The 13832-nt window shown below is 41.6% G+C and overlaps 1 protein-coding gene across 1 annotated transcript in view; it reads left to right on the forward strand.

Moving 5' to 3' along the window:
- The first annotated feature begins 10 nt into the window (after positions 1 to 10).
- Positions 11 to 13832, forward strand: part of LOC143294533 (uncharacterized) — a 45873-nt gene continuing 32051 nt past the window's right edge. The window contains exons 1-4 of the mRNA XM_076605898.1: positions 11 to 131; positions 8028 to 8130; positions 10615 to 10754; positions 13547 to 13712. Of these exons, the coding sequence (XP_076462013.1) occupies positions 8043 to 8130; positions 10615 to 10754; positions 13547 to 13712 (394 nt within the window). The 5' untranslated portion in view covers positions 11 to 131; positions 8028 to 8042. The remainder of the gene's footprint in view (positions 132 to 8027; positions 8131 to 10614; positions 10755 to 13546; positions 13713 to 13832) is intronic.

The raw sequence follows: 13832 nt of genomic DNA on the forward strand, positions 1-13832 counted from the left end.
CTAGAGTATGGCAATGGCGGGGAGTAACTAGCAATGACTCAATTATGAGCCAAAGCAAGCTTTGGGGATTTCCCCTTCGAGAAATTCTGACGGGGATTCTGGTAGGAATTTGAGAACGCCCAGATTGACTGGTTGGTACTTTTTTGTTTTTGTTTTTGTTTTCGAAATATCACGTATGCATTTGTGTTTTGCATGCACTCCTGCGCAGAACTGACACACTGACAGAAGTCAAATGTCTGTTGGTGGAAGTTAGCTGCACTGGGTTGTGTGACTGATACGTGTGCACATTCGGACTTATCTTCATCAGACCACTTTTGTATCGTTATTTAGTTAAGTCATTTTCAGAGTTTGTGTTTGGGTAGGATTGGGTGCAAGTTTTGGTTTTCTTTCAGTACACAATGTTAGTCTGCTCGATGATCAATCGCAGAGCAACGACAGTAACGACTACACACACACACACACACACACACACACACATATATATATATATCTATATCTATATCTATCTATCTATCTATCTATCTATATATATATATATATATATATATATATGCTTCTCAGAGTTTGAAACCGCAATTGTTACTTTTTTGCAAGAGAACAAGAGAAATCGCCAAAGACCTTTTGTTTAGAGTTTTACTTTTAGCTTGACAAATTAATGTCAGGTGATCGACTGACTTCCACATCGATGGGTCATTTCAAAATTGTTTGTGTCAGTGACCGAAACCCTGCATTTTGGATGGCGCTGGGTTCTGATAAAATGAATTGTATTTGTGTTATCAGCAAACATATTGTATGTATTTAATTTGTATACATGTACTCAGTACTTTTGACACTAGCTGGTAGATTGATCATATAATAGTAGTAAACAGAACTGGTCCAAAGTTGCTGCCTTGGAGAATTCCTTAAGTTTAGTGCATGATCCATATGTCCATCACAGACTGCAACACACCTTTCTCCCATGCTGTGTGTTAGAAACCTTGCTATCTACTTAAAAGAAACACTCCAGGGATGCACATATCAATTACATACTATAACTACACTCTGTTCTATCAGTATAGTAGGTGAGGGAAAATTGGCTCCTTCCTTTCCACAGCTGCTGCCAACAAGCAACCTGTTTCTTTCCATATATACTAGTTATCTAGATTCATTTGTAACTCTCCTGGCTGGTCTCCCTGATTACAAACTAAATAAACCTAAATGTATTCAGAATCATGGAGCTCGACTCATGCTCTGTAAAGGTATGAGACAGCAACATTGCCACTCAGAACACTTCTCTGGGTTCCTGTGAAAGTGAAAATTAAATCTAGAAAAATAATTACTTGTCTCTGTTTTTAATGTCTTTATCACAACAGTATGCCATCTTATCTTTCAGATGTTCTTCATCTGTACCATCCTTTTTGGTTGTTGCACTCCTTTTACTCCTCTTTGCTGACAGTTCCTCAGTTCTCTCTTGAAACTTTTAACAAAAAATCTCCTCTATCTTTGCCTCACTGTCTGGAACTCTGTACCTTGGTCCCTCAGAAAAAAATCTGTCTTTCAACTTTTAAAAAGAATCAAAGGTGCACCAGTTTCAACATCACCTCTCATGTTGTGTATGAATAAGAATGACACATTATCTTAGATGATTTTCAAACCTGGGCAGCAAATGTTTCAAGAAGTTTTCAACCCAGAAAAGATCGCCAAGTTCACCATCCGAATCTGTCTGTAAAAGTGGGTCAATATTGGGTCACAAACTGTGCAGTTTCCAACATGTTCCATGCACAGTAAACATATCGGTAATCCTGAAAATTAAGTTTTAATCATATTTTTCAAATTCCACTAAGAGATCTTTGCTCTGATTCCTGAGAGATGGTATTTGAAAAACAACAAGAAGTCTGTTCCCACATTCTCATGACCTTTGCCCTAAGTTCATTGTTCATGAGAGATTAGAATTGATGACTGCATAGGGTTGAGTGTTTTGCACATGTGCGTTCATCCATTCTCCAAAGCGATACCTAGTGACTACAATGACCTTGACATGACCATCACATCCATACCATCTTTGTCATCCTGTTACTTTTTTGGCCTTTTGGAAGACTAAAATGTTGCATGTTGCATTTAAGATCATTACCATACTGTCATGCTATCACACTGGTTAAATAAAGAGATTTTTTCATGGCTTCACTGTATTTCATTCCAGAAACCTCCAACAATGCTGTTGGGAAATGAAGTCTTTCTCTTTTCTGGCAACCAGACACATCATCATCATCACATCTCACACAAATAAAACCCAACACCTGGAAGAAATATGAAGTACTCTGTTTTTCTTATTTTTTTTTATTATTCACATTTCTGTTTTTCTTATTTTTTTTTTTATTCACATAAAACATATACAAAATTGACATGAACTTGCAAGGTAATGATGGCACATGAATCAAGTTATCTCTGACCCAGATAATGTGAAACCTGCCATCATGTTTAGCAGCAGTGCAGTGTTTCCTCTGGTGTGTGGCCTCCTGGCGACTTAGCATCAGTAGTTCCCAGTGGGCTGCCAACAAGGGGGGCTAAAAAAGAGGAACCTGGTGTGGCTGTGTAATGGGGACTTTGGAGGAACATCATGTATTAGTGCGTTTGGACAAATCCATACACGCTACACTACATTTGTCAGATAGATGCTCGGCCAGCAGCATAACCCAAGGTGCTTAGTCAGGCCTTGAGTGCTTGCAAATATGTGTGTGTGTGTGTGTGTGTGTGTGTGTGTGTGTGTGTGTGTGTGTGTGTGTGTGTGTGTGTGTGTGTAGCTCTATCAGATTGGAATTTCTTCTTCAGAATTTTACAAGAGGACATTAATGTTGCCATGGGTTCTTTTTCAGTGTGCCAGGTACATGTTGAACTGCATAGGAGAAATGGCACTGAAATGGTGCTGTTCAAAAAGAAAAAGAAGAAGAAGAAAAAAAGCCCAAAAGCTTTTTAAAATCAAGGTACAAAACATCTTGTGAAGTTCTGTCATCTGAAATACTTTTGAAGTCTTCCATAACTTCTGGTAACTGGATTATGAATGCAAGACCTCTTCCTTCTGAAACCATGTTGACATTTTGTGTACACGTTATTATTTGTCATATCAGAGACAATATCATCTATGATGAAGGACTCACGAAGTGACATAATCTGTCTTCCAGTCATCTAGTCTCTGGACCAAGAAAAAGAGTTGTTAAAGAGTGAATGCAAGGGAAAGTTTGTTATTTAATTCTTTTAATATCTTTGGAGGAATACACTTAGGTCCTTGTGTCTTGGATGGATTTGGATTGAATAGATTTTTTCTTCATTACCTCAGATGTGACCCTTGTGCCAGAAATGGAAACTTGCGTCTTTAGTTTTAACCCTTTGAACCCTGAGTTCCTGAGCAATTTTAACCCTTCTGCCTGAGCTCCGGAGCCAAAATTTGCAAATAATTGGTACTTAATGTGTCACGGCAGATACACCGCTTTACTGGTGGTAGAGAAAAATGACATAAAGCCTAGCCACTGGTTGAGCGGTGCGTAAACACTTGTGTCGTGTTTTGCTATTGGTTGACTTATATTGAAATCAGTCTTTTTTATCCAAAGCACATGCACAAAACACAGCGAAAAGGCGCGGCCATGTTGGTACTATGTTCGCTGACGTCAGAATATTACAGTTTTTCTGATTGGCTCTTCAATATAAGTCAACCAATAGCAAAACACAACACAAGTATTTACGCACCACTCAACCGGTGGCTAGGCATTATGTCATTTTTCTCTACCACCGGTAAAGCGGTGGTCAGGGCTCAAAGGGTTAAAACAGAAAAGTTTTGTAAAAATGGGCAAGTTGGTGTGTATTTCCATGGGAAAAAACAACAAACAAACAAACATCCCCCCCCACCACTTCCCCACCCCCCTCTATAAACAACAACAACACACAAACAATAACCAAAGAACAAGAGAGGCAAGGCCTTCAAGACTCACTTGTGATAAATTAAGTCCCCTAGCATTAATTACAGAGTAATTTCCCTTTTTTACTATCTGCACCAGAAACGTTTGCAAAATAAATAAAAATTCCATGCTTAGCAAAAGAAGTTCCGGTTTGAACAAAAAATGATAATAATGACTCCTCTTGTTGTTGTGTCAGAATAAGAGGTCAAAGTGCCAAGTTTAGAGAATACAAAAAATACAAATATAACAGTAAATGCAGTTTGCATATAATTAGGCTTCTTTTTTATTATTTTTTTGTGCCCATCCCAGAGGTGCAATATTGTTTTAAACAAGATGACTGGAAAGAACTGAATTTTTCCTATTTTTATGCCAAATTTGGTGTCAACTGACAAAGTATTTGCAGAGAAAATATCAATGTTAAAGTTTACCACGGACACACAGACACACGGACACACACACACACACACACACACAGACAACCGAACACCGGGTTAAAACATAGACTCACTTTGTTTACACAAGTGAGTCAAAAATGGATTCAGCCTTTTCAACATCTGACACTTCAATACTGATCAGTGTACTGTTCTGCTTGCATCCCCACTTGGTCTTTCTCTTTGTTCTCTCCTGATCATACTTCCCCAAAACTGTTTTGGATTACTCTTACAAGATTCCCCAACTCACCCTGCCCCCCCCCCCCCCCCCACACACACACCCCTCCAACCCCCACACACACCCAACTCTGCTCTTCCTCTGCACAGCATGCACAAAGAAATCCAGATTGTGGCTCGTTAGCTTTGGCAGTCCACAGGGAGTTAGCAGTGTTACTGTCAGGTCACCACAAAAGACACAGAGACAGATCTATCTGGGTCATGGCCTGGATCACCCACAGATAACATTTTCATCACTCTTTTGCTGTCAAAGATATATTTTTTACATAGCCACACACTGTGTAGCATTTACATGACAAAAGAAAGAATGCATGTTTTCATGTCACCCTCACCATCCTCACATCTGACTGGGGGCCCTCCTCATTGTGACTCATGGTTTTTATCAAGTTAAAAAGAAAAAGAATAAACATGATGCCTATTTTGGGGGGTTCTGATCAAAGCTCAGATTCATTTGTCCATAGAATATAGTGTTTGAATCGGTCTTCTGTGGTGGGAATGGTAGCAGTGGAAAGCAGAGGAGTGTCCTGTTGTTGCGCATAGAGTTGACTTCATCAAGATTTTTCCCCTTATGAATATTATTATTATTATTATTAGTAGTAGTAGTAGTAGTAGTATTTTTATGTATTTAACTATTATTTTTTATTTCTTTATTTATTAATTTATTTTTTACTTTTGTTATTTTATTTTACTTTATTTTATTTTATTTTTTTATTTTTTATTTTTTTCTCAAGGCCTGACTAAGCGTGTTAGGTTACGCTGCTGGTCAGGCATCTGCTCGGTAGATGTATGGATTTGACTGAATGCAGTGACGCCTCCTTGAGCTACTGATATTAATACTGATACTGATACTGATACTGCTGTGGGAAACTACGTGTAGTTCTGACAGAAGAGCTTTTTTTTTTTTTTTTTTCTTCTTGAATAAACGAAATCTTTGGCATTTGGTGGACAGTACCTGTGGGAATTGTCAGCATTTTGTTGTTGTTAATGATCAGTGGGATATATTTGTGGACTCACATGAAAATGCTTTCTGAGTGTGTTAAATTCTCATTACCCCTTCACTCCTCTCTCTCATGCAGTGACACACACACACACACACACACACACACACACACACACACACATGAACACACACACACACACACACACACACACACACACACACACACACATCTTTATGAGAGAGTGACAGAGAGAGAGAGTGACAGAGAGAGAGAGAGAGTTAGATGATGATGATGTTTAGTGGTTCTTCCATCGATCCATGGTTTGTATTGTTGGTGATACAATTTGCAGACAATAGCCAGGCTGGCTGTTGATAAACAGTATTGATTTAGTCCTGTTTATTCAGGTGTTAATGAACAGTATTGATTCAGTCCTGTTTATTCAGGTGTTAATGAACAGTATTGATTCAGTCCTGTTTATTCAGGTGTTAATGAACAGTATTGATTCAGTCCTGTTTATCTTGGTGTTAACTCACTCGGGACAACATGTTTTCTCCCTTGCTTTTCCCCACAGACGGCCCATTTGTAAGGGTTTGGAAAAAAATTACAAAAAATACAAAATACAGAGTAAGAAAATGAAACTTTCAGAACTGGTTTATTATGTGTTGAGCTATTACATTAAAAAAAAAAAAAATCAAATTTCTCATCTTATTTTTACAGTTTTGCCATATGTAGAAAATACTGCCAATTTTTCACCCCGAATCACCATACCCATGCTTGCTTTCTGTATTAAAATTTTAATTCGCTTTCTTTTTTGTCATCATCCACCTCTTCAATGTCCGACCATACAGTCTGTAGCATTTCAAGTACTTCAGCAACCCTAAAACGTTGCCGTTGCTGCCTTGTTCGTTTCACAACATTTTGAGAAGAGCCCACTTTGCTAACAGGCCGTTACGCGAGCAGACGACCGGTCAGTGACTTTGTCAGCGTGTGTGCGAGACGGGCCACACATGGCAGGCTGACCAATCATACCATTCGATTGTGGAGTGACCCAGAATAGCGCACTCTGCTTGGCTAATCACAAAATCACGTGTACAGCACGTGATGGATTTTTATTTCTTGAAAATGCTATTCCATTCCGTCGTCTGAAACCGAATACATTTTATGTAGGAATGCTTATGCATTCCTTTGCCCGGAGAGAGTTAATGAACAGTATTGATTCAGTCCTGTTTACTAGGTGTTGATGAACAGCATTGATTCAGTCCTGTTTATCTCGGTGTTATGAACAGTATTGATTCAGTCCTGCTTATCTTGGTGTTAATGAACAGTATTGATTCATAACACCAAGATAAGCAGGACTGAATCAATACTAGGTGTTGGTGAACAATATTGATTCAGTCCTGTTTATCTCGGTGTTATGAACAGTATTGATTCAGTCCTGTTTATCTTGGTGTTATGAACAGTATTGACTCAGTCCTGTTTATCTTGGTGTTATGAACAGTACTGATTCAGTCCTGTTTATCTTGGTGTTATGAACAGTATTGAATCAGTCCTGTTTATGTAGCTTTTACTGAACAGTATTGATTCAGTCCTGTTTATCTAGGTGTTAATGAATAGTATGAGGCCGGCTTTGGATAAACAGTCTGGTCGTTAACACACATGTATTGCTTTCGGGCACTGACTTTTTGTCGGATGGTGGAAGAGGTTTTCTCTGTTCCCAGCTGCCTAATGACCGCAGCCTTGGCTTGCATGGTTTATGTGTGTGTGTGTGTGCGCGTGTGTGTGTGTGCTTGTGTGTGCGCGCTTGTGCTTGTGTGTGTGTGCGTGCATTGTGTGTGTGTGTGGTAGGGGCGTGGTGAGGCAGTGGGGTTGTTGCAGCAAGGAGAAGGATGCATTTTCTGAGCAGTGTTAATGTTTGGGATCCCTGTTACAAAGAGTCAGTCTGTGTTTCAGTTGCGTTCTTTTTTTGAAAACAATATTTTAATCAGTATTAGGTTCTGGTAACTAGTTGATTTCTCATTTTAATTCACCCGAGCAGAGACAGCGAGTGCTTAAAAAAAAAAGAAAAAAAAAAGGAGAAAAAAAAGTGTAGACACTTGAAATGGGAGCAGGTTTTTGCATTTTGTAACAAAAGATTCAGAGGCTGCTTAATATTTAGTGCTGCTGTTTGTTGGCCTGTATTGATCATAGCATGCAGCAACCATGTGAAAAGGCAACAGCAGCAACAGCAATAGCAACAAAGAAAGGAAGGAGACAGAGAGAGAGAGAGAGAGAGAGAGAGAGAGAGAGAGGGGGTGTATTATTCAGCCAAAACAAAATCACAGAAATGATTTAGAGAGAGAGAGAGAGAGAGAGAGAGAGAGAGGGAGAGAGAGGGGGTGTATTATTCAGCCAAAACAAAATCACAGAAATGAATTATATCAATACACAATACTTTTAACACACACTCACATTCTGATTCACATATGTTGTATGTGTGTGCATGCATGCAGGATGAGACCAGAACCATGCCTCATTTTACCAGAGTTATCACTCCTGTGTTTCTGCTGCTGATTGCCTCCCTTGGAATCGTCCAGGCACTGGAGATATTGGGTGGTAAGTGGTAAAAAAAAAAAAAAAAAAAAAAAAATGCTGGGGGAATGCAGTGTGTGTGTGTGTGTGTGTGTGTGTGTGTGTGTGCTTTATTCATTTGTTTTCTCTTCAAATATATGTGGAAGAAATACTGAAATTAAAGTAGTTTATTTGTAACACTTAAAAAAGTGTGAATATATATATATATATATATATATATATATATATATATATATATATATATATATATATGACCATACACACACACACACACACACACACACACACACACACACACACACACACAAGCACACACGCACACACACACACACATGCTCATGCAACAATCATAAATGGTCCATGAGAGGAAAATGTGCATTGTCTCAGTGACACCATTGATAAACACACAGAAATAGAGATTGCTCCTCAGACTCATGTCACACTGATCTCATTTCACTCAAGCAAGGATTCAGCAGTCTACAGGTTAGAAGAGGAAGAAATGGGGCAGAACTGACATTGACACTGTAGCACATGATAACTTTTTGTTATATTTATTAAAACAATTACATGATGTCCTCAAGAGAGATTTGTGAAACTAGCGAAGATTAATCAAAAGGAGTGACACAAATTTTTTTTTTTTTTTTTTTTTTTTTTTTGCTTGCCCCATCATCCGCACCATTTCAGTGGCATTACTCCTTTGCCGCTCATTTAGATTCCCCCATACATGGCCACACCCAAGTTCGTCCGTCACAGTTCCAGTGTCGGCAGTCCGCAGGGAACCATCAATGTTAGGCCGCCAGGAGGCCACACACCAGAGGAGACCTTGCACTGCTGCTGAGTCACTTCGGTGTGGTGTTCAGTGGTGCCTGTTCTGATTTAACGTCCTTAGGACACCACCTACTAAGCCCCCTACTAATGACAATAATGGCTTAGTCGCAGAGCCAGACTGAGTGAGCGTCCCTCCCAGAGTGGAGATGGACCGCCACCACGCCCCCCATGAATTTGTCGACACTGAAGACAATGACAGGACTCATCCCAAGCACGGAAGTGGAAGGGTATCGGAACTGAGGTCACCATGTGTGACACAAGTTTGTCGTGAAGCTTGCATCTTACCATGTGTAGCTCTGCTCAGTGTTGTGATGTGCAGCTTTGGATAGCAGGGACGGCCATTCATTAGAATGTTCCAGAATTTAGGGCGAGAGAACAACAAGAGAGGTGACTGGCCTCTATTTTTGCCTACTTGTGAGAGGCCAGGAGTCATCACAGCAGAATCAGTTAGGCGTTTGATTTCTGATCCAGCGTTCATGATCTGGGTTGGAGACCCTGTTTCAGCATGTGGTGTGTCCTTGTGGAAAGGGATTTTACTACGATTTGCCTTGCTCCGCTCAGCTGTGAATGTGAATAAGTACCTGACTTCATTTGGGGAGGTTTAAAAACAGTGGAAGGAGACATTTGGACCGTGTCTTCCTTGAATCTTACTGAAGGCCTTAACTCTTTCACCGCCAAGTTTCTGTGTGAAAAACACTCCCCAGTGCCAGATGTTTCAGAAATGATGCTCTCAGTCACAGGCTTCGGTTCATATCAAAGCAACACAGTGGACTTGTTTACTTCAAACTCAGTCAGGGGGCAAAGGCTAGTCATTGTTCTGTTGGCGGGAAACTGGCTGCAGCTGTCAAGCATTGTTACAGCATGACCTCTTGATGTCAACAAAAGACGCCTATGGTGGTGCACTGTCTAGTCAGCAAAAGTCGCCTATGGTGGTACACTGTCTAGTCAACAAAAGATGCCTATGGCGGTGCACTGTCTGGCCAACAAAAGTCGCCTATGGTGGTGCACTGTCTGGTCAGCAAAAGTCACCAATGGTGGTGCACTGTCTGGTCAGCAAAAGTCACCAATGGTGGTGCACTGTCTGGTCAGCAAAAGTCACCAATGGTGGTGCACTGTCTGGTCAGCAAAAGTCACCAATGGTGGTGCACTGTCTGGTCAGCAAAAGTCGCCTATGGTGGTGCACTGTCTGGTCAGTAAAAGTCGCCTATGGCGGTGCACTGTCTGGTCAGCAAAAGTCACCAATGGTGGTGCACTGTCTGGTCAGCAAAAGTCACCAATGGTGGTGCACTGTCTGGTCAGCAAAAGTCGCCTATGGTGGTGCACTGTCTGGTCAGCAAAAGTCACCTATGGCGGTGCACTGTCTGGTCAGCAAAAGTCACCTATGGTGGTGCACTGCCTGGTCAGCAAAAGTCGCCTATGGCGGTGCACTGTCTGGTCAGTAAAAGTCGCCTATGGCAGTGCACTGTCTGGTCAGCAAAAGTCGGCTATGGCGGTGCACTGTCTGGTCAGCAAAAGTCGGCTATGGCGGTGCACTGTCTGGTCAACAAAAGTCGCCTATGGCTGTGCACTGTCTGGTCAGCAAAAGTCGCCTATGGTGATGAAAGAGTTAAATGGCTGTGGGACCTTAACCTTATAAACCTTGATGTGTGAGGTAGTGTTTATATGTTATGTGTGTTCCAGAAGTGAGATCCAGACACGAGATGGGTAGAGGCGACAGCTATGTGTATGTGGGAGACCTGCTTCAGTTGACCTGCAGCTTGAATAGCTCCGTCAGCTGGCAGGCCACTGATCTCACCTTCACCTTGGAGAATGATTTCTATGTAAGTGATGATGCTGTTATTTATTTGGAGAATGATTTCTATGTAAGTGATGATGCTGTTATTTATTTGGAGAATGATTTCTATGTAAGTGATGATGCTGTTACGCTTTTGGAGAATGATTTCTATGTAAGTGATGATGCTGTTATGCTTTTGGAGAATGATTTCTATGTAAGTAATGATGCTGTTATGCTTTTGGAGAATGATTTCTATGTAAGTAATGATGCTGTTATCTGTTATACTGTTGGAGAATGATTTCCATGTAATTAATAATGCTGTTATACTGTTGGAGAATGATTTCCATGTAATTAATGATGCTGTTATACTGTTGGAGAATGATTTCCATGTAATTAATAATGCTGTTATACTGTTGGAGAATGATTTCCATGTAATTAATGATGCTGTAATACTGTTGCTCTTGCTGCTACTTCTGATTTTACTCACTCCTCCCAGGTGTGAATGCGTACCTGGCTTTGGTTTGGGAAGGTTACATTAAAACAGTGGAAGTAGAGAATTGGGCCCTGGTTTCCTTTGATGAACCTTAGATACATTTGAATTCCCTGCCCAGATAGCCGTAAAAGACTGTGGGACCTTTAACCTTTTGATATGAATACATTTTTATATCTGCATTTACAGTGTCATATATGTCACGTACATGCCTGCCATTTCGGAATGACCATGTTGGTTAAGGAAACCCCTTAAACAAAATCAGTGCCCATTCTGGATGTTACAGCCATGGATCAGTGTTATGGGGAAAAACAACATTTGGGAGCATCTTTTTTCATGGGTGTACTAACCTTACATGGGATGGGATGTTGTAATTCAAACAGCGTGCACATGCGTTTCAGTTTCAGTTTTCTCAAGGAGCCATCACTGTGTTCAGACAAATCCATAAATGCCACACCACATCTGCTAGGCTGATGCCTGACCAGCAGCATAACCCAACTCGCTTAGTCAGGCCTTGAGTGCACGCTTGTGTATTTGTTGTGTACCTACTGCTCAAGAGTGGATTTCTTCTACAGGGGAGGGGGTAGGGGGGATGGGGGGGGGGGGGGGGGGGGGGGGGGGAGAGATGGGGGGGGGGGGTCATGTAAAGAAGACCATTTTTCATATTGTGACAAATCTTGACAGCTGCAAACCAGTTTCCCCACCAATAGGTCAATGACTAACCTTTGCTCCCTGACTGAGTTTGAAGTGAACAAGTCCATTGTGTTGTTTTGACATGAACAGAAGCTTATGACTGAGAGCATCATATGTGTAATATTTGGTGCTGGGGAGCATTGGAGTGATGGCCTGGAGGTCTGCCAAGGAGGTGAGAGAATCTAAGTGCACTGGTTCAAATCCCATAGTTGCCAGTATTTTCTCCATCTCCACTAGACGTTGAATGATGGTCTGGATGCTAGTCATTTGAATGAGACGTTAAAACCGAGGTCGCGTTTGCAGCATGTACGTAGCGCACGCAAAAGAACCCACGGCAACAGAAGGGTTGTGCCTGGTAAAGATTATGTTGAAAAATCCACTTCAGTAGGAGAAAAAAACTGCAGGCAGGAAAAAATACCCCCCCCAAAAAAGAAAAAAAGAAAAAAAAAAGAATGGCACTCTCAGTGTCGTGACACACTCTCCCTTGGGGAGAAGAGCATTCCCAATTTCAGACAGAGAAATCTGTTGTGACAAAAAAAAGAAAAAAAAAAAAAAAGAGAAAAGAGTAATACAATGCAATAATAATACTGTACTGGTAGATGAACGTCTGGGCAATTCTTGACAGTATTTCTGGTTTTGATCCCTAGTCTGTCACGATAGATCCCAAATATTTGAATCTGTGAACATTTTCAAGTTTCTGGTCTTTGATTTTGATTTCTGATGTGAAGTTGCTGTTTGTCATCACTTTTGTTTTTTCCCCGCTGATTTCCATACCAAATTTTGTTGATTTTTCTTCTAAGCGGTTCACTAAGTCTGTTAGTTCTTGCTCGTGACCAGCTAATCCGTCAATATCATCAGCGAAGCGCAAGTTTGTGATTGTTCACCCTCCAATGCTCACTGTTCCTTCATGTTCTTCTAGTGCTTCTTCCATGATTCTCTCAAGAAATAGATTAAAGAGAGTAGGGGAGAGCAGGCAGCCCTGGCGCACACCGACCGTCGTCCGAAACCAATCACCTATGTTGTTGTTGTGAAACCAGAAATACTGTCAAGAATTGCCCAGACCACAGCCGCAATGACCAAGCTCAAACCCATCTGGAGAAACAGAAAAATCGCCATCAGTTCCAAAATCAGACTGATGTGCTCTCTGGTCATGTCAATCTTCTTATATGCATGTGAATCATGGACCCTCACAGCGGACTTAGAGAGAAGAATAAGAGTTGTAGAAATGAGGTGCTTCCGAAGACTCTTAGGCATCTCATACAAAGACCACATCACGAATGAAGAAGTCAAGAGACGCATCCGCAATGAAATCGGGCCCTATACTGACCTTCAAACACTCGCCAGACAACGAAAACTGAAGTGGTTTGGTCATGTCACACGCTCCTCTGGTCTTGCTAAAACAATCTTAAAAGGCACAGTGAGGGGAGGAAGAAGAAGAGGCAGACAAAGGAAGAGATGGGAGGACAACATTCGAGAGTGGACAGGCATGGAGCTGAGAGACACCCTGAGAGCGGCCAAGAGACGCGAGGACTGGAGAAAGGTGGTTGACAAAGCTTCGAAGGCACCCCAAAGGATTCGGAATCTGAGGGATCGGTGACGGTGACGGTGAGATGAGCGTCTTAACCATCCTGCCACCTTTCCTTCCATGGTTACAGAACAGCTCCTACGTCCTGCCGGAGGAGGAAGTGAGCGTGGTGAACAGCAGCACGGCACAGCTGCGGCACAGGGTGGACGGTGAACAGGACGCAGGGGAGTACTTCTGCTGGGTGGACACTGCAGGGGACGACCTCTTGGTTAACAGTCAGCAGGTCTACGTGCAGTGTGAGTGGCAGTGTTGGGACTGGGAGCTCATGTCTAAGTGTGTGTGTGTGTGTGTGTGTGTGGAGGGGGGGTGGTGGGAGGGAGTCAGGGGGGCTGGAAGGTGTGTGAAGGGGGTGGGGT

Source organism: Babylonia areolata, chromosome 20, assembly GCF_041734735.1.
Source record: "Babylonia areolata isolate BAREFJ2019XMU chromosome 20, ASM4173473v1, whole genome shotgun sequence".
In the NCBI taxonomy this organism is placed as follows: Eukaryota; Metazoa; Mollusca; class Gastropoda; order Neogastropoda; family Buccinidae; genus Babylonia; species Babylonia areolata.